Here is a 20,183-nt window from a genome sequence, read left to right as displayed (position 1 = left end):
AGGTATGCAGTTCATTCTCACAAAATCAAGAGTCAGTGATAGACGCTTTATGTTGATATGTCTGTCTTATTATAGATATGTATGTCTTAGTATGTGTGGACTGCTGTTATAAAGATAGCAGAGACTGGGTGACTTAAACAATAAACATTTGTTTCTCACAGTTCTGGAGGCTAGGAAGTCCAAGATCAAGATGCCAGCAGATTCGGTGTTTAGTGTCTGGTGAGGACCCATTTCCTGTGTCCTCACATAGCAGAAGGGGTGAGAGAGCTTCCTGGAGTCACTTTCTAAAGGGAACTAATCCCATTCATGAGGATTAGTACTCATGATCTAATTACCTACCAAGGGCTCCCCCTCCTAATACCATCATATGGCGGTTACGATTTCAACATGTGAATTTTGAGGGGATATAGACATTCAGTTGGTTGTAATATACGTGTGTTTGTATAAATTGATCTATTTCTATTTACAGATCTATCTAAACATCTACATCAGCAGATAATATTAGGATTGTGAATGTCTCTTACCACTGATACCTTGATTTGTACTAATTTGGGGATGTGTTTTATGTTCATTTTAGACTAATAGCTCTTGATAGCAGGGTATTTATCCTTAACAATGATACTCACTTTATAACTATTTTTATATAATAGGATGATTGGATGAATACAAACAATTGAGGGTGTTAGTGAACAAATCCAGATTTGTAATTTTGTAGTCCAACATGAGTTTCAAATATTATTTTCTGTAGCACAATGCTTTACTTCTTATTTAAAGGTTAAACTCAAGGACTGGCTTTACTCACTTGCTGTATTTTTGCTAACAAACACAAATATCTTATTAACTTTCAGGGGAGAAATGCAGGATTGACTTGAAAAACAAAAGCTTTTAAAAGAATATTTTACTTAACAAACTAGGCTTAAACAAAATCAATAAAATAATAAAATAAAGGGTAGCAATTTTATCTATCGAAGCTGAAGGTTTTATAGGCAGAAACAAGACTATGTTATCAGATCAAATCCAAAGAAATAAAATCTTAAGAACATTTTTTGAAAGAGCATTTCCTGTACGAGATCTACTTCTCCACAGGCTGTAAAAAATTAACACGAGAAGATACCGCTGGCTTTGAAATCCCCGAAAAGAACTGCAGTTATAGGAATGTTATGGTAGTGGCTGATTTGGTGAGTGTATGTTTACACGTACGTGGAAAATGTAGAGAGTGTGGAAAAAGACTTTAGGGTATTTGTCATCAGCGGAGGCTCCAGGATTGAGGAAGAGGAATCACATTGGCTTGACTATGCTTATAGGATGATACCCTACTCCAATCAACAAAAACTTTTTTTGTGTGTCTCTTTTATGCCATACAACTGTGCTAGATGCTAAGGTTGATGAAAAACAAAAACCAAAACCCCAAACCAATGAACAAAAACCCAAAGCTCTGTCTTCAAAAGAATACATGGCCTAGCTGAGTAGATCACACAGGCAGGCATGGAAAAATAGTTATCAACACAAGTTAGTGAGTGACAGGAGCCCAATGAGTAGCATGGGGGCAAAAGTCAGAAGCCGAATTGAAGTCTTCATGACAGAGGTGGGAAATGGAGGAGGGAGGCTTGTGACAGATGGAGAAGCAGTTGAAGACATGCCAGAAAGTGGCTTAGGACAAGGAGTAGAGTCAGACAAGCCTAAGAAGATCTGCTGGGTTCAGTAGGCAGATCAGTGTGACTAGGTTAGAAGGTTCTTGCAGGGAGAGAGTGAAAATAAGCCTGGAAAGAGTCTCACATTGCCAGGCTAAGGAGTCTGAATCTCCCTGTAGACAGTGGGGACTCATTGGAAGCTTTTGAGGAAGAGATCACCAGAATGAAAGTGGCATTTTAGAAAGATCATTCCACTGATGGCGCAGGACAGGAATTGGATTGGGAGAACCTGATGGCAGGGATACCTGGAGAAGAGAGTTCACAGGAAGAGTCAATAGGGTTGATTGGTTGTAGGGGATGGTAAAAAAGAGGGAGACATCAAAATGATTTTCAGCCTTTGAATTGGCATCTTCAGTAACAGAATATAAAACCACACAAATTTCCTATGGAAATCTAGTTTTGGAAGGAAGACAATTATTTTAGACAGGGTATGTATAGGGTTAGAGTGGGGCAAGTCAACTAAGAAGGCTGAACACAGCACTGGAAATGTAAGCGTGGGTGCAGTAGGCTAAGGTAGTGAGAGCAGATATCGTCATTTATCTAAATGGTAAGTATGCCTGAAGCCCAGGAGCTTGCGTTCTCTGGAGTTCCCTGGAAGGAAAACTGTAGAGAGAGAGGAGTAGAAAGCTGAAGACTAATATCAGAGCATTTCTGCCTTACAGGTCAGTGGAGAAAAATAGAGTCAAAGTAGGAGATGGAAAAATAATGGCCAGAGAGTTAGGAGAAGGACTGAGGTTGTCACAGAATCCAAGGGAAAGGTTTCATGTAAACTTTAATCAAATTCAAGGAAAAGTGATGATAGAAACGAAGATCTCTGACCTGGGTGATCAGCATATCTTAAAGGTCTTTACGGAGCGAGAGGACTTAGAAGTGGACCTCAGGGCCTCACGAAAGGATGATCTAGCCTCGTGCCATCCACTGCATTGACTGGGAAGTTGCCCATTCAAATTGAGATATACTGTAATCATCAATTACATATCAGATTTTAAAGACTTAGTACAAAATGAAATAATGTGAAAGATCTATTAATAACATATAAAAACCGATGACACACTGAAATGATAAAATATTTGATATACTGGCTAAATAAAATATGCAATTAAAATTAATTTCACCTTAAAAAATTTTAAATATGGCTACTAGAAAGTGTACTCACACTATATTTCCCTTGGACGTTGTTGATCTAGACCTTCAAAATGAAGCTCACTAATGTAGCACCGTGAAAAACACAGTCTCACATCCACTTTAACAGCTAAATGCATTTTTACCCTTTTTCTCAGTCTGAACTCTTTCAAGATGTGTTTTGCATTTTGTCAGTGTATTTCTGTATTTTGTGACTAGTGTATATTGTAGATATCCTTTTTTTTTTTTATTTTATGCGAAACAGGTTATCCCATCTTACTGAACATTTGGCTCTTTTTTCCAACCAGCAGATGATGCTACAGCTGATAGTCGCCGAACCTACACTCTAACCGATTATTTAAAAAATACTTTTAGAGTGAAGTTCTACACCTTGCGATGGGTTTCAGGTAAGGATGTTTGGCGGAGAGGGGGCTGATTTTTATGGTTATTTTCATTCTGGTTAGGTTGTGGGGCACTTTTATGGCACTGAGAAAATATCCTTATTTTTTTTTAACCGTATGGGAAAGTTTTTTCTACTTAAGGGTGGAAAGGGAGATAAGACAGAAAGAAACTTGAGTATTTCTTTGATATGTACTATAAAAAGTTAAATGTGAACTGAACCCTTTACAATAATGATGGAAGAATGAAGGCATACTAGTGTAATATTCATCAGTTCATGTTTTTCCAACTTAGAAATGCCTTTTTAGTACTTGTGTGAATTTGTCTTAAATTTTTATTGCATGATTTTTTAGCTTATGAAGATGTTTAAAAGCATCTTGAAATACTGATCTGGCCGTTTTCTCTCTTTAGATCATGAATATCTCTACAAACAAGAAAATAATATCTTGCTATTCAATGCTGAATATGGAAACAGCTCCATGTTCTTGGAGAACAGTACATTTGTATGTTTAATCACATAAGTAATTCATGCTTTAAGGGAATTCTGGGGATTTTCTTTTTCATAACCTTTCAAATCATGAGTACTATCATTTCTCATCCTGTTGGACTCTCTCTGCAGCATATGGCACAGTGGATCTTTCTCTTCTTCTTGGAATGCTCCCTGCCTTGGCTACTTTTTAGTCTCCTTTGACGATTCCTCCTCCTCTGCCCATACTCTTACGTGTAAGTGCTCCTCAGGGCCGTGTCTTCACTGCTACCCTCCCTCCTCACTTTGCATGCTCTCCTTCAGCGAATTCCATGCACTTCCACAGCACAGGTGCTTCTCAAATACATGCTTGTAACACTAACCTACTCCCGAGATCTAGACCTCTGTTTCCAACAGCTTGCCGGTTCTGGCACATGGATGGCCTGCAGTCATTTTAAACTCAGTGTCCCAAGCTAAACTAGTTATTTCCCCTTCCCTCTCCTAGCAAACGGAAGGCATACTAGTCCTCTTCCTGAGTTCCCAATCTTGGTAAATAGAGCCCTCCTCAAAGTCACTTAAGCCAGAAACCTCAGAATCCTTGATTCCTCTGTCAGTCCCCTTATTTAGCTACTCAACAAACCCTATCAGTCCTCCCTTGCAACATCAAGTGTCTCTCAGATTTCCATTTCCACGGTATAGTCCTGGTTCGAAGCCTTGATTAATCTTGTGACAGTATTCTAACGAGTGTCCCTCTCTCCATTCTGTAAATCAGACCACGGCATTGCCCAAGTCCAGGGCTAATGTAACCCCTCCCCTCTCGTCCATTTCAGCCACTGGGTCACCAGAGCATCTTTGTAAAAGCCAGATAAGATTCTCTCACATCCATGTGCAAAAAGTAGTTCATAGGTCCATTTCTTATATCTAGGCCCTGGCTATTTTTCTAATTTTATGTCTTCTCTTTGTCTGACACACCCTATACTGTATTCAGGTTACAACTAACCTTTAGGCAGTCTCTAAATATGCATGCCCTTTCTGCATCTGGGTTTTTACTCCTGCTGTTTCCCCTCCTGAGGAAGTTCTCTCTGTTCCTGATCCCCACCCACATAGCCATCTTTCCTTCATTAAAATAAATCCTTCCCTCTCTGATTCTCTAACCCTGATCACCACCCACCTTGCCTCATGGTCATTTGTGTGAGGGAGTGTGCCCCCTCTTCTAGACCGGAACCTCTCAAGCTACCAGCCACAAGTCTAGAACTGTACCCTCTACACAGTAAGTGCTCAATAACGGCAGTTAAATGGAATCGTTCAATTGTTCTTTTTTCTACTTGATTGACAGGATGAATTTGGATATTCTATAAATGATTATTCAGTATCTCCCGATAGACAATATATTCTCTTCGAATACAACTATGCGAAGGTAAAAGAAATGCTTTTTTACTGTGACATTTAAAGAATCCTATGAGGATGTTATTTTATAACTGATTTCAAGTCTGTGACTATTTAGGATTGATACCTAAGTAAAACAGTAGGCGCTAAAACCTCATTCATTCGGTATCAAAAGGAGAAATGGTCATTCTCATTCATAAAAGATAAGTCCAACGAATGTTTTAAAAGAAATTCATTTTCAGGGTTTTCAAATACTAAAACGCTAAAGTAATATTATAGATACTAAAAACATAAGTTAATAAGAACTTATAATTTAAAAATACGTGTACATGTCTGACTCGTACATCCAGTAATAAAACCTTTATTTCCTTTGTCTCAGTTCGACATATATTAAAACTCTCAAGTATTTCTTTAAAAACAGTTAAACTTCTCATCCTCTAGAAGAGACTCTGCACAGTGACTCAGACCACCTCCCAGCCCCCAGGTCCCACCATATACAAACCGTTCCAAAGGGACGGCCTCAGCACCAGTCATCAGTGCCCTGCAGGGAGCTCTCAGCTTCCTCCAGTTGCCCAGCCCAACATCGGATTCTGACACATTCAGGAAAGGTTACAGCCTAATCACACATCCTTCTCATGTTTAGGGTAGCCGCCGATCGCCAGTGACTTTAACTGCAGCTTTTTGATTATTCATGGATTTGACAACGGTTGTTGAGTATAGGAAGTTTTGAGACATACAGGAAAGATTAAAAACCTGTAGAGAGATTCTGCTCGAAAACAAAATACAAAGCTGGGGATCCCTACCTCTGCCTTTTTTCTCTAGAATAAATAGTAAATACTGAGTGATCTTATCCCACACACCAGCGCTGCTGTATTCAGGCCATGCCAACCATCCCGTACTCCATTTCCCATTTTGGGATGGTGATGCTCGATCATAATATTTGCCCTGATTCATTGTGCTGGGCTCCATTTCCTGGACATGAAGCCTTGCTGACTATGTTCTGCTAAACCAATCCACCAGGAAGGAATCAGAAGCCTAAGCCTAACTTTAACATATCTGTTCCCAATTAATGAATTAGTGTTTGTTTAATTCAGTGGTTCTTATTGCTGTCTACAGATTAAAATCACTTAAGGAGCTTTTAAAAATTCCTAGTGTCCAGGTCCAATCCCCAGATCAATAAATTGAAGTCTCTGGGGTGAAGCTGGCATCAGTTTTTTTTTTGTTTTTTTTTAACACGTAGAGTATTTTAATGAGCAACCAGGGTTGAGAACCACAGAGTAACAATTTCCCATGTTAAAGACAAACATATAAAGACTATGAGGTTAAGGTAGAAACAGCAAGGTAAATACCAGCTCATTTCCTATTTAGCCAAGTTCAGCAAGTGCCATATGATGTGTACTAATGGATGTATTTCACTGGTAGACCTTAGCTGGACAACCGTCATTGGTAATTTGTATTTGTTGTATCACTGAAGTTTTCATGTGCATTTAACTGCTTTTGCTGTTTTCATGATGTCCCCTTCAGCCTGACATTCTGCCCTTCTGAACCCACCTCCCACCTCCCTCTCTGCACTCACCATGCTTGGCCAGAGCTTCCCAGCCCTGCCTGCTCCTTAGAATCAATCACCTGGGGGAGTTTTTTTAAAATACAGATGCCTACAGCCTACTGCACACCAACTAACTCAGCATAGCTATGGATGGGGCCCAGGCGTGGGTAGTTTTAAGGACTCCCAAGTGATTCAGCGATCCTAAGTTAAGAACCTTTAAGTGCAAAGCTCTTCATTTTTCTCAAGCATCACTTTCATTCCCATCTAAGGGCCAAAGCATTTGCTATTGCTTCATCCTGGCACCTTCTTCCCCTGCTCATCATATGCTCTCCCTTTTTAGTGATTCAGGTCCAGGCTTTGTCGATGCTACTCTGTTCCCCCACCATTCACTCTCTATCACATTAGCTTACTTTCTTCATACATTTTATTGCTGAGCATTAAATCAAAAGACTCCTGAAATAGAGAACTCTATATTCTATTTTACTTCCCCGAGTATCCAATAGAATTTTCTATACAGCGTAAATGTGTTGACTAATCAACTCTCAAGGAACACATCAAGAACAAAGAAAAGTCTACTTTTATTCCATTTCCCTGGAAGTCTACTTCCAGTGTTCTTTAGATCCTACTGCATGTTTTCTCCATGACTGAGCTAGTGCATTCAGAAAGATCAGTTCTTAATTTTAAGGTGTAGCTACAAAAAAAGGTAAGTGAGTCAGTGAACAAAAACATAAATAATTTTTTAAAAATTAATTAATTAAAAAAAAGAAAACATAAATAAGTAAGTACCATACAGCCTACTATGGATGTTCTCATAGCATCTCGCCTCATCGCTTAATGCTGTACAGATAATAATAGTTGCATCGTCTGTGACTTGTTGACAACGTCCAGGAGTCCTGCTAAATACTTCACATTCATTCTCATGCTCCTGAGATTGTGTCTGTCACTATCCTCATCTTCCTAAAGAGAAAATTGAAGTCTAGAAAGAAACTTGCCTGATATTACATATTGGAGACTTGCCTTCGTCCATTTGGGTTGCTATAAACATCACAGCCTGGGTGGCTTAACAACAGAAATTTATTTCTCAGAGTTCTGGAGGCTGAGAAGTCCAAGATCAAGGTGCCAGCAGATTCAGTGTCTGTCTAGGTCTCACTTCCTGGATCATAGTTGGCCATCTTCTCCGTGTGTCCTCACATGGTAGAAGGGTCAAGGGATTTCTCTGGAGTTTCTTTTATAAGGAAACTAATCCCATTCATGAGAGCTTTCCCCCTCGTGACTTAGTCACCCACCAGGGATCCCATCTCCAGAATACCATCAGGCTGGGGGTTAGGATTTCAACATATGAATTGAGGGTAAGGGGGGAATACAAATATTCAGTCTATAGCAAGACTTGAATCCGGGTTAGAAGACTCCAAAGTTTGTGCTCTTAAACATGATCTTTCCTATCTTCGTGCTTGAACCTCTTTCTGCTATGATGCTTTTTTGCCCTTCTCTGTGTGGCAGTCCTCTGCCACTGAGACTCAGTCCAAGAATCACCTTTTCCATAAGCCTCTCTCCCTCCCCAGTTCCTAATTTATGATTCCTGCCTTTCCCCACCCACCTCCATTGCATGCTCTGTGATTCTTTTCTTGTAGTTTATGTCTCCATATCCCCCATTCAACTATGAGCTCCTCAAAAAGAGGGAGCCTGTCTTATCCAGTAATGCCTAATCAAGAAGATAGGTGCCAATGTTTATAGCCTAAATAGACTGATAAGTCTGTTTCAGAAGATGAAGTGAATATACAAACATCTTGGATTTCCCTTTACAACCCATGATAGATCTGTCACCCTGAAATGATCTCAAAACTTCTTAAATCTCTTAATATTTTTAGCCTGTACCACAACTTTTGGCTCTAGCGAGTATTATACTCAGAGGTTTTCCAGAAACAAGCATGGAGTGTGTCAGAATAATCCAGGATTCAAAAAAGAATGTTATGACTTGCAAAAAAGAGGAGACAATAAATATTTGTTGACATGAGAGGACAGGAGGGTGATAAATGATAAGTGGAAATATTTTTCAAGATTAGGGACCTGACGTGTCTCAGCTCTGCTAATACAGCTGGGGGTCTTGGGCTACCTATTTCATCTATTTCAGCCTCATAGGTAAACTTCGATTATTTTAGTTTGGTCTGTTTCTTGAATACATACTATGTGGCTTGTGCTAGACCAGACTCTGGGTATTTAAAGATGAATAAGACACAATTTCTTACCTCTAGGAGTATGGTAGGGAAGACAGACATACAGACAAGTAATTTTGAAAAAAATTTAATTTATATATGTATCCACATATAAACATAATATTTCATAAATGCAAATCTGTGATCATATATTTAAAAAATCTTCAGTCTTATTTTTTACCATTTTTTCTTGGCTCCCTACTTCTCACCCCTCTGCCTTTTCCCCAGGTATCCCATGTTGAGAATCTATTGTATAACCCTCCATATTTTATATTTGTTTCCTTATTCATATAATTCTAGGAAGATAGAGATTCTTTTTAGTTATTGTTTATTTTATAAAAATAGAATCCTATTTTCTGAATTTCATTTCTCACTCAGTGGTACCATGTGGAACTTCTTCCAAGTCATCTGCTATGGCTCTAGCTCATTTATTTTTGAATTAATAGACTTTATTTTTTAGAGCAGCTTTAGGTTTACAGAAAATGAGTGGAAAGTACAGGGGGTTCCCATATACTTCCTCACCACACCCCCCCTCACCTCCACCCCTGCTATTTTCCCTATTATTCACATTTTGCATTAGTGTAGTACATTTGTTACAATTGATGAGCCAATATTGACACATTATTATTAACTAAAGTTCATAGTTTACATTAGGGTTCACTCTCTGTGTTGTACGTTTTATGGGTTTTGACAAATGTAGAGTGTATAATGACTTTTATCTGTCATTATAGTATCATACAGAGTATTTTCACTTTTCCTAAAAATCCCCTGTGCTCCACCTGTTCGTCCCTCCTTTCACCCGAATCCCTAGCAACCACTGACCTTTACTGTCTCTGTAATTTTGTCTTTTCCGGAATGTCATGTGGTTGGAATCATACAGTATGTAGCCTTTTTAGATTGGCTTCTCTCACTTAGCAATATGCATTTAAGTTTCCTCCATTTCTTTTCATGGCTTGGTAGGTCATTTCTTTTTATCACTGAATAATATTCCATAGTCTGCATGGACCATGGTTTGTTTATACATTCACCTGTTGAAGGACATCTTGGTTATGTCCAAGTTTTGGCAAACATGAATAAAGCTGCTGTAAACATTTGTGTGTAGGTTTTCTGTGTGGGTATAAGTTTTCAGCTCATTTGGATAAATGACAAGGAGTTTGCTGGTAAAGTTATTTGAGCTGGGAGTTTTCTTTGTACAGAGGTTATTTATGGATTCAGTTGTTTATTAGATGTAAAACTATTCAGATTCACTCTTTCGTCTCACTTTTGATAACTTGCTTTTCAAGGAATTTGTCCTTTTTTCTAACTTTTTAGATTTATAGGTAAAAAACATTTAAAATAAGGTCTTATAATCTTTTAATGTCTGTAGAGCCCATTGTGGTATCCCATTATTCATTTCTGATATTATTCATTCATACTCTTTTTCTTACTCTATGTTAGTAATTTTATTAGTCTTTTCAAAGAACCAGTTTTTAGCTTTGTTGGATTTTTCTCTATTATATTTTTTCTACTTGATTACTGCTTTTACCTTTATTATTTCTTTTCTTCTAATTTCTTTGGATTTGGTTTGCTTTTCATTTTTTAGCTTCTTGAGATGGTTATTTAAAATATTGATGGTACATGTATTTCAATTTTAATACATATTGCCAGGTGGCTTTCAAAAAATCTGTAACACTTTATATTTTCATGATCAATGTAGGAAAGTTAAGTATCTCTCCCCATCACTACCAGCAATAGAATTAGAGATCTTTAAGATATTTTGCCAATAAGATGGTTGAAAAGGGAAAATTTGCATTTTCTTAAACAGGTGAGCTTAACATTACTGTGGTAAGTGCTGGGAATAATGTTTGCACAGGAAGTGACACCTCAGTCCACTGTGGTCCTGGGAAGTCTCCTTTGCAGAGGTGAGGCCAGAGAAAAGTTATAGATGAAGTCCAGAGGAGTTTGTACTAGATGATTTCTGAGATATTTTCTAATTCCAAAATTTTAAGAATCTAGATAGGGAATTATAAGATATAAAATTTGAGAATTATACAATGTTATATGGCTTTATCTCTCAGCTGGGCTCCTATAGCAAGTGGTCAAACTATCAAAAATCACAGAAGCCTGAAATGTTTGTTTTCTTTTGCAGCAATGGAGGCATTCCTACACAGCTTCGTATGACATTTATGACTTAAATAAGAGGTCAGTGACTTCCTCCCAAAATCTGTTATGCTTTTCTAGTATAATAATAATTTAAAAAGAAAAGAAATTCCACTGTGATTTATTCACTTGGAAATATTTCTCTTTATCTTTTTCCAGGCAGCTAATTACAGAAGAGAGAATCCCAAACAACACACAGTGGATCACATGGTCACCAGTGGGTCATAAATTGGTTAGTGAGTCTCTCCCCTTGTCAGAAAAATAATGGCTCAAATCTCTCATATGCAGAAGCTGCTAACCATGATACAGAGCAGATACTTAGGAAGCCAGTATGTCACTATCAAAGAGAGTTTTATTGCCTAAAATAATATTTTATTAGTCTAACAGTAAATACAATTCCTGAAAGTTTCTGAACTACTGTTAGAGAATTGTTTATTTACTGGGAAAATGTTCATTAAACTCTTAAATTCTAATTCTGTTGCACTTTGGTTTTTGTTTTGTTTTGTTTCTTTTGAGGCATTCCTGCTTTCTGATAGTTCTGTGACTTTCTCTATGTCACTATAGATATACCTTCATGTGCTATAGTCTTAGGAGAATGTCAGAAGTCCAGAAGAATCTAAACAGGAAGACAGACTGTTTATCTGTAGTTGACTGCACCCTCTGGGCATGCAGCTGCCCTGCATCTACTCACCTTCCCTGGAGAGAAATGCATAGCACACATCATGCTATAGAAGTGGTCAGTCTTCCCAGGCTTCGCATACACTTTAGTATCCAAATAACGTGGTTGTGAGCTGCTTCTTGGACTTCTATATCTATACTTATAATTTAAGAATGTGAGAGGAGGGAGTAAATGACTCTTCCTCCTGCTCAATGGAATAAGCTTAGGTAATCATTACACTTGCATACCAATATTTTTTGAGGATAAAATAATTGATACATTTTTTAAAATCCAGGATAAAATATATCATGTATCAATCTTTTTTTCCAATCTTTCTAGGCGTACGTTTGGAAAAATGACATTTATGTCAAAAATGAACCAAATTTGCCAAGTCAGAGGATCACATGGACCGGGAAAGAAGATGTAATCTATAATGGAATAACTGATTGGATTTATGAAGGTAGAGACATTAAAGCTTTTTCAAATCAGAAAATCGGTACATTTTCAAAAACAGTTAAAATGGGGGAACATTCAAGGGCATTCAAAATAAGTTGCATTTTAAAAATGTCATCAAATCTCCTTTAGCACTCATAACACCAGGTTTCTCATAGACCAAGAATCTTCACAGTGCCTACTGCTGCTACATTCTCACTGTCTCTTCAATGCTCCTATTGTCTTTGCTCTACTGCTACAAAGGGCCTTTCTGTGTAGGTGGCTTTTCTGCTTTACTGGGGCATAAAAGCCTCCAGATTAATATCAGATGTTTCTCGAACCGGGCCTACCTAACCCGGAAGTTACTAAAGAAAATGAAATACTCCCAGAACATTCCAAAAGATGACGAAATATTGTCTGGAGATTGGGGAGTCAAGGGTAAGAAAATGCCTTTTTTTAAAGAGGATTTGTGTTCATTGGACCTTGAAGAAATTAGCATTTCCTGTTTCTAAAGAAGAAAAAAAATAATTAGAAAGACTTAGGAAAAAATGGGTTCAAAAAACAGAACTGAAAAAGTTGAAAAGAATGATTCTCTCTTTAAGGATAAAGAGTTTTAGAAAATATTAGGAAGACATTTTTCATGTCTATAGTTGCTAAGGTAAAAAGCATTTTGAGGCTATTCCAAACCCTTCACAAGATTGCCTCATGCTTATTAAAGACTCATCCTTATTTTATCCTGTTACTTCTTCTTCATACTTAAAAAAAAAAGTTTTTCTTCATGACTTAATTTCGGTTCTTACTAGTTCAAATCGAGTTCAGTTAAGTGGATAACATTATAAGAACAACGACAGAAAACACTTTAAAAGAAAGATAAATTCCCATGGCCCAGAAACAAGTGTTTGATTAAAACTTACAATGAAATTTACTATCACGTGTCACTTAGATATTGAAAAACATCTTTAACACTTGTTGGACAGCACAGCACAACCTCCAGGATCCCCAGCGTGAGCTGGATAAAGCCTTTTCCCAAAGCTGTGACTGACCCTTCCTCGGAACAGCTGGGCAGCTCTAAGATAAAAACACTCCAACACTAAGGTTCTTTCTAAGGTAGATAATAGCTGGAGGGATCTCATTTTGCCTGTTCATGACTAAGCCATTCACAAGCAGAAGAATGGCTTCACAGTTCCAATGTGGGCCTGTCTCTAAAAACGGGACTTTAGTCCCTACAGGGAAATTCCTACAATTGGTTTTGGACGTTTACGAATGCTCCATACTTAGAAAAGGGCACACCTGCTTCTCCACATATAGGATCACCTTCCTATTGGAGCCACCCTCTCCACTGGAGCCATGAAGACCTGTTGGGATCAAAAGAGAGTGCATTTTGAGAATCTGTAGATTCATAAGTAAATGGACAAACAAAGCTGCAAGGTCTAAACAGGGCCACGTGCCACACTGGCGAGGGACACTCACAGAGGAGCCTGTATTCTGGGACTTGGGCCGCCACCCCACCCTGGGTCCCCAAGTAGCTTTCTCTCTCAATTTCTCTGTTTTCACTTTATTTTATGATTTTCTAATTGATTATTATTTTACTTTAGTTAATAAGTGTTTTCTTTTTTAAAAAAAAAAATGATAATACTTTATCTCCTAGGATGAAGTTAATTATGTTACAGTCACTTTTGAGTATGAATGTAGTTTACCTAACCCAGAGCTGAAAATGAGAATTTTGGTGAGATGAGAGGGGATAGAGAAGGAAATAATTTAGGAAGATGGAGCACTCCTTACCCCCCTGAGGCAGTAGTGTTGACAGTGGCGGGGGTGGGGGGAATTGTGATTAATTCAGTGCAATTCACATTGAGTGCCAACCACCTACAAGGTGCTGTGCCAGGTGCTGGGGACACAGAGACAAATGCTACCCAACTGTTGTTCTCAGGGAATTCAACCCAGAGAGAGACAAAGAAGCCAACAAAAACTGTCATGGAGTGAATTAAGTATCCTATTAGGGGGAGGAAACTAGGTCCCAGGGGTACCTAAGGAAATTCAGAGTGAGTGGCAGGATGGGAGTTATCACAGGATGGTGGTGGGAGTGCCACAGACACCCATCGTGTTCATAGCCAACTTCAGGAATGGCTGGATATCTTTTCCTTCTTTCTTTGTTCTCCTTTCTCCTTATCTGTGATCCCTTCATTCTTAGGACTTGAGTTTGACCAGAGTAGTTTTATAATAATGGTTTTGACACATCATTGATATGGAAAAATGTGTTCAGTATTCTAGTAAGGCAGAAAGAGAAAGACAAATACCATATGATATCACTTATATGTGGAATCTAAAATATGACACAAATGAACTTAGCTACAAAACATAAACAGACTCACAGATATAGAGATCAGACTTGTGGTCACTAAGGTTGGGGGGTGGGGGAGGGATGGATTGGGAGTTTGGGGTTAGCAGATACAACCTATTATAAATAGAATGGGTAAACAACAAGGTCTTACTGTATAGCACAGGGAATTATATTCAATATCCTGTGATAAACCATAATGGAAAAGAAAAATAAATAAATAAATAGATAGATAGATAAAGTGTTCAGTATTCTAAATAACTACTAATGCAAAACATAGACTCCTACCTGCCACCTGTACTTAAAAGTGATTTTACAAAGCATTACCTTGCTGTCATTGTATTCATTTTATGGAATTGCATCTTGATCTTAGATTAGAACCAATGGGTAGAAGCTATAAGGAATGAGACATGAACTCAGTATATGAAGATGTTCTTGGTGAGAAACCCCCTTGGCTCAGAATCACAAGGCCTGCCTTCTTGTCTCTGTCAATTCACTCTATCTCTCTAAACCTTAGTTGTCCTCTCTGTAAAATAGCCTATGCATAGACTCACCCAGGGTTCAATTAGATAAGTGTTTTGTAAATTCTAAATTGCTGCATAAATGTAACTGAGTGATATACGTAGAAAGCAGTCAAAGGGGGAGCAGGCTGCCTGATCAAGTAGAAGGTTTTCTGTTACTAGAAGTGCTGAAATAGGCAGGAAGGAACAGTAGAAGATGGTCTCCAACCAGACAAATCTGGATTCATTCTTGATTTTAACAACTATTGCTCATGTGCTCCTGAGTAAATGACTTCCTCGCTTTAAGCCTGCCTGCCCCTTTGCTCATCTGCACAAGGAGTTATTGTGAGGATTAACCGAGGTAATAGATGTCAGTTACTTATCAGTGTATGGTCAGCAGGCATTAAGTAGCAGCCGCTCATCATTATGATTATTATATTTTATTATTATTGTTATTTTTATTACTGTTACTCCTGCTACCATTACCATTGTCGTAATTGAAAACAAGCGTTTGGAAGCAACTTGTCAAGAAGCCGTAAGAATCAGAAAAGTGATTGGGATAAATGATTTCCTGACTCTAATGTTCAAGTGTTTCGGCATTTTAAGAGGCAGAGATTGGAAGTCCCATGAATAGACTCCATAATAAACATAGGACGGAGCTACCTTTGCCAGAGACTGAGAACGAGTGCAGCATTGTTCAAGAAAGCAAAACCTTTCCTTTCATTTTGCTTCCATCTTACCGTCTTCCCTCACCCATCAGCTGATAGACCAGAGGAGGGTGTTAATCCAAGGGAGTCTTCAGTTTCTAGACGAGGCAAAGGAGCTGTTTCTTGGTAGGGGTCTCATGGAGCTCCCTTCCATTCTAAATCCATCATTCTCACGCCTTTTGTGCCAAGAGTAGTAAACTCTGGGCACCATATTGGTTTGATAGCCTGGAGCCACACACCACCCACCAGTACCCTGCGGGCTCAGTACAAACTGAGCCCACTTGGGGAGCGTATGCTGGCATGTTGACTGTTTGAAAATTAGAAAGGAGAATCAGCCCCTTGTGTGAAATTTACTTTTAGTATGTTTTGCGGCATAAATTTAGAGGATTATAAGATAAAGAAAAAAATGTAGAGTTTATATTAAATATTGTGTGCTAAAATATTCAAAAGTGGTCCAACGGGTTACTTATTTTTACAATCCAGCTCTATCCTTGAAGATTTTATTTTTATTCGTTCGTATTACTCTGATTTTGGAAGCCCAGCAAATGCAAAGTGGTTCATTAGTTGAACTCTACTGTAATTACTAAAGCTAATGAGAACAATATTTTGAATGCCAAAGCCAATTTATCAGCTACTTCTTGTAACAGAACAATTTCTGTCTTTTTTCAGAGGAAGTCTTCAGTACTTACTCCGCTCTGTGGTGGTCTCCAAACGGCACTTTTTTAGCATATGCCCAATTTAACGACACAGAAGTCCCACTGATTGAATACTCCTTCTACTCTGATGAGTCACTGCAGTACCCAAAGACCATGCAGATTCCTTATCCAAAGGTCTGTGCTCTGTTCATATAGTGGTTCCATGATTTGATGGGAAGAGAATGGTTTCATTTAATCCTTTCCTGCTAATGAAAATATTGTCAGTCTCTCTTCAACAGCTTGTGTGATTACTCTTGCTGAAGTCAACAGCATGTGGCAATTTTAAAGTATTTTTATTATCCCAGGAAAGAGTGTGATTTAAGGTTTTGTAATTTCTCCAAAAACTTTGAAGAATGACAAGCCGAAAAAGATGGGGAAAATGCTTTTGAAAGAAGTAGGGGGAATGAAAATGTTTGAAAGGAGGAAAAGAGAGGCTGTGATTGAATCACAAGCTCATCTCATTTGTAGAAGTTGGATTGTGCCCTAGATAAAGTTGAAGAGCGGGGTTATATATCAGGTGGTATTACTAACTAACAGATACATGACGAGTTTTAGTAGTTCTATTATAGATTTGGCACTAATGTAAATTTCACCCATCCTACATTTGGAATAATAGTGTCATGTCTTGGTTTTCAAGACTGTTTCCCCCTCTGGGATGCATGTTTATGAAAACTGAAGAGCCTTATTAAGCAGTATAAGCCAAGGAAGAGGGAGGTTTAGGAAGGAACCAGGATTCTTCGCTTCACTAGTGTCATAATAACAATGGCCACAGTATCATCTATAGGAAAATCTAATAGGAAAGTGTTTTTGCTGTAAGCAATTTGGGAAAAGGGATTTTTATTTTTACCGACTCCCTCAATTTGCTTTATGAAGAGCTGCCATTTTAGGGAGACAGAGGAAGTTAAAAGGAAAAAAATCAGAGACTAAATATGGAGATGTATTTTCAGTGGAATGTTATTTTTTGAAGAGTGCAACTGGCAAAGAAATACCATAGAGTGTTCTCACTAAAAATATCATATTATTTCTAACTAATTTGTCAATTGAAAATCTATGTGTATATATAAAACGATTTTATAGATTTCTGTCATAACATTGATTGTAGAACTCCAAAGTACTGAACCTGAATTTGGAGTGGAAGTGATGGCTTCTTAATTAGCATTTTGGCTCTCGGCTCAGGTAAACTAATTTTCCTGGGGGATTGTGTCTTTGGCTGAACCCAGGGTATTCTTCCTAGTGGTCAGCCATCAGTCTTCTTGTCTTCTGGAGTCAGGGTATATTTACAAATTAAAAGAATTGATTTTAACAAATTTATCCTTTTTTGCTCAAAGCGCATAAATTATGAGCATTCATTACTTAAACGGGAGTCATATATGTATTTCTGCCTGAACATGAGAAGGTTGCATTTCATGACTCTCCTTTATGTTCATTTTATCTGTATTAAATTGTTTGAAAGTGTCTGATTGTTTATAATTTTATGGCCATAATGCAGACATTTTTGTACAGCTTTAAACCTGTGTGATGATGTTATGTATGTATCTGTTGTCAATACCAATTCTGTGATTGTTTTTTCCTAGGCAGGAGCTGTGAACCCAACTGTAAAGTTCTTTGTTGTAAATACCACCACTCTCAGCCCAGACATCAATGCAACTTCCCAACAAATCTTTCCTCCTGCTTCTGTGTTAATAGGGTAAGACTCTTGACCCAAATGCTTGTGTTGTAAACAGTTCCACAGCTCCCAGGGAGAACACTTTCAAAATGAATGGCAGAACCAATGGCAGTATCTCATGGTGTCACCTGGCCCGGCCCATCATTCATTCTTCCATTCAACCACTCTGTTGGGCTGCACTTGCCCAGCTTTAAGATCAAAGAAAGAACCCAGAGTCAGCAACAAAGACATCCATGGTTTAACGGGTGCGGGAGCTTACACATCTGAAGCAAGGTCCTGGAGCGACACCCCACAGCGTGCTGCTGTGGACGGTGGGCAGGACATGGCAGCAGGCTTCGCTCCCAGGGGGAAGAGGAGATTGCCAGTTACAGGGAGGATTACATCGGGTTGGCTCATTATTTACCAAGGAAACCAGCGGAGAGGCACGCCCCTCACCTCCCGTTTGTTAAGAGTCACTGGCTGGAGCCTGGGGCGAGTATGTAGGAAGGTTACTCGGGGGAATAGGTGTTAGGTGGAGCAGGGACTGGTCCAGCAGGGGATGTACAGAGAGCAAGAGAACAGCCATCTTGGGTGGCCTGACCACTCTTTGGTGAGTTCCAACTTCATGCCTTCATGCCGGGCATGGTTTCCAGGGGTGAGGTTGCAGAATGAATAGGGCAGCCAGAGTCTCTGGTGTCATGGAGCCTCCACTCAAGTAGGGGAGGCCGACAGCAGCCAGGTAAACAAATAAAGTTATGTGAAATGTTGTGAAGACAATCAAAGGAGGGCAGGCGTGATGCTGATGGTTGGGGGGAGGTCAGGGAAGGTTTCTCTAATAAGAGGCCCGTGACCAGTGATGTGAAGGAAGAGGGGAAGATCTAGCCCCATGGAGAGCTGGGGGAGCAGTATCCGGGCAGAGGAAGAGCAGGTGCAAAGGCCCTGCAGAGGGAGCGTGCTTGGTGCAGTAGGGGCCCTGCAAGGAGGCCACAGAATCTGGAGCATCTGGGCGGAGAGGGGAGTGATGGGAGGAAGGTCAGGTCACACGGGGCTTTGCGGGGCCTGGTAAGACCTAGAGTAATTCAGGGAAACCGTGGATTAATTTTAGGCACCCCCGAGACACCGATGTGCCTCCAGGTGTCATTTGCTTGAATGATCCTTGGTGGTTTGAAACTCTCAGCCCCTCCTTTAGTTTCCTGTAAACACCAACTGCATGAAACTTTTGGCCATCAGGCTGCTCTCTCTTCTTTTCCATTACTTACGTTGGTTTTATCATTGCTTCTAAATAATGACTAGCATCTATTGAACACTCTCTGCGTGCCAGACACAGAGCACCACACGCTTTATCTTATTAGTCTTTAAGTAACTCTTTCCAGCAACTATTATTATATGACTGTTTTACAGATAAGAAAATGAGGCCTAGAGGTTAAGAAAATGACCCAGTAAGGGGCTGTATTCAAATCTTTCTGACTTGAAAGAAAGAGCTTGTAAGCACTCTTCGAGGTGCCTCTCTCTCCCTCTGTGTGAATTCAGCTGGTGCCCTCAGATGCCTGAAGTTATCATCAGAGCCATATGGAAGCATTTTCCTTCTCAGGGTTGCATTTACTACATCAGGCATGCTGGAGGCTTTGCTCTGTGGTTATTAATTCATTTACTTGCTTAGAAATATCTATATTAACCTGTTTATTCCGAGGGAAAATTAATTATCAGTCAACTAAAAAATATTTTTTTTAGGTTCTAAAATCTGCTCTTTGGTCCCGTCCAGCCACCTCTTCCATCAGCATTGATTCAGCACCCACTGTTTACACTCACAGATGTCCTGTAGGGCTGAGTCTGCCTTCTGGCACTTATGACGGGGTGGAGGATAGAAAACATGTCAATAAATGACTCCCAGAGCGCCTACGACAGAGGCACAAACAAAAGGCTGGAGGCATCCTGAGGAGGGGGAGATGGGTTTTCCGTGACCCCGGGGATCAAAGAAAGCATCCTGGAGAATGAGCGAATTGGACAGGGCACGGTGGGGAGGAGGAGGACCGGAGTGGGAGGGCCACCGAGCGTGCACAAGCTCGGGGCTGCCCGGGAAAGAGCAGCACGCCCTGCGTGCCCTCTTGGTCTACGCCCAACATCTGTCTGAAGGGAGGATGAGCCGTGAGCTCCCACGCTGAAAGATTTTAGATCTGGAAGGGGCTTTGGACCTTACAAATGTTTTTAAGGAGCGAGAAACCTTTGTGCAAGTGAGATACAACAGA

General features: G+C 39.4%; 1 protein-coding gene across 2 annotated transcripts in view; it reads left to right on the top strand.

Moving 5' to 3' along the window:
* Positions 1 to 20,183, top strand: part of DPP4 (dipeptidyl peptidase 4) — a 77,449-nt gene that overhangs the window by 19,023 nt on the left and 38,243 nt on the right. The window contains exons 3-10 of one of the 2 annotated variants that reach the window (XM_036857747.1): positions 3,125 to 3,220; positions 3,624 to 3,715; positions 5,015 to 5,095; positions 10,952 to 11,004; positions 11,122 to 11,194; positions 11,960 to 12,080; positions 16,267 to 16,427; positions 17,867 to 17,979. In XM_036857747.1, coding sequence (XP_036713642.1) covers positions 3,125 to 3,220; positions 3,624 to 3,715; positions 5,015 to 5,095; positions 10,952 to 11,004; positions 11,122 to 11,194; positions 11,960 to 12,080; positions 16,267 to 16,427; positions 17,867 to 17,979 — 790 coding nt within the window. Of the gene's footprint in view, positions 1 to 3,121; positions 3,221 to 3,623; positions 3,716 to 5,014; positions 5,096 to 10,951; positions 11,005 to 11,121; positions 11,195 to 11,959; positions 12,081 to 16,266; positions 16,428 to 17,866; positions 17,980 to 20,183 lie in introns of both variants that reach the window. The other variant, XM_036857746.1, reaches the window with a different exon arrangement.

This window comes from Balaenoptera musculus, chromosome 7, assembly GCF_009873245.2.
Source record: "Balaenoptera musculus isolate JJ_BM4_2016_0621 chromosome 7, mBalMus1.pri.v3, whole genome shotgun sequence".
Classification (NCBI taxonomy): Eukaryota; Metazoa; Chordata; class Mammalia; order Artiodactyla; family Balaenopteridae; genus Balaenoptera; species Balaenoptera musculus.
The sequence above is the reverse complement of the archived record's forward strand: the minus strand, read 5'-3'. Positions and strand labels throughout refer to the sequence as shown.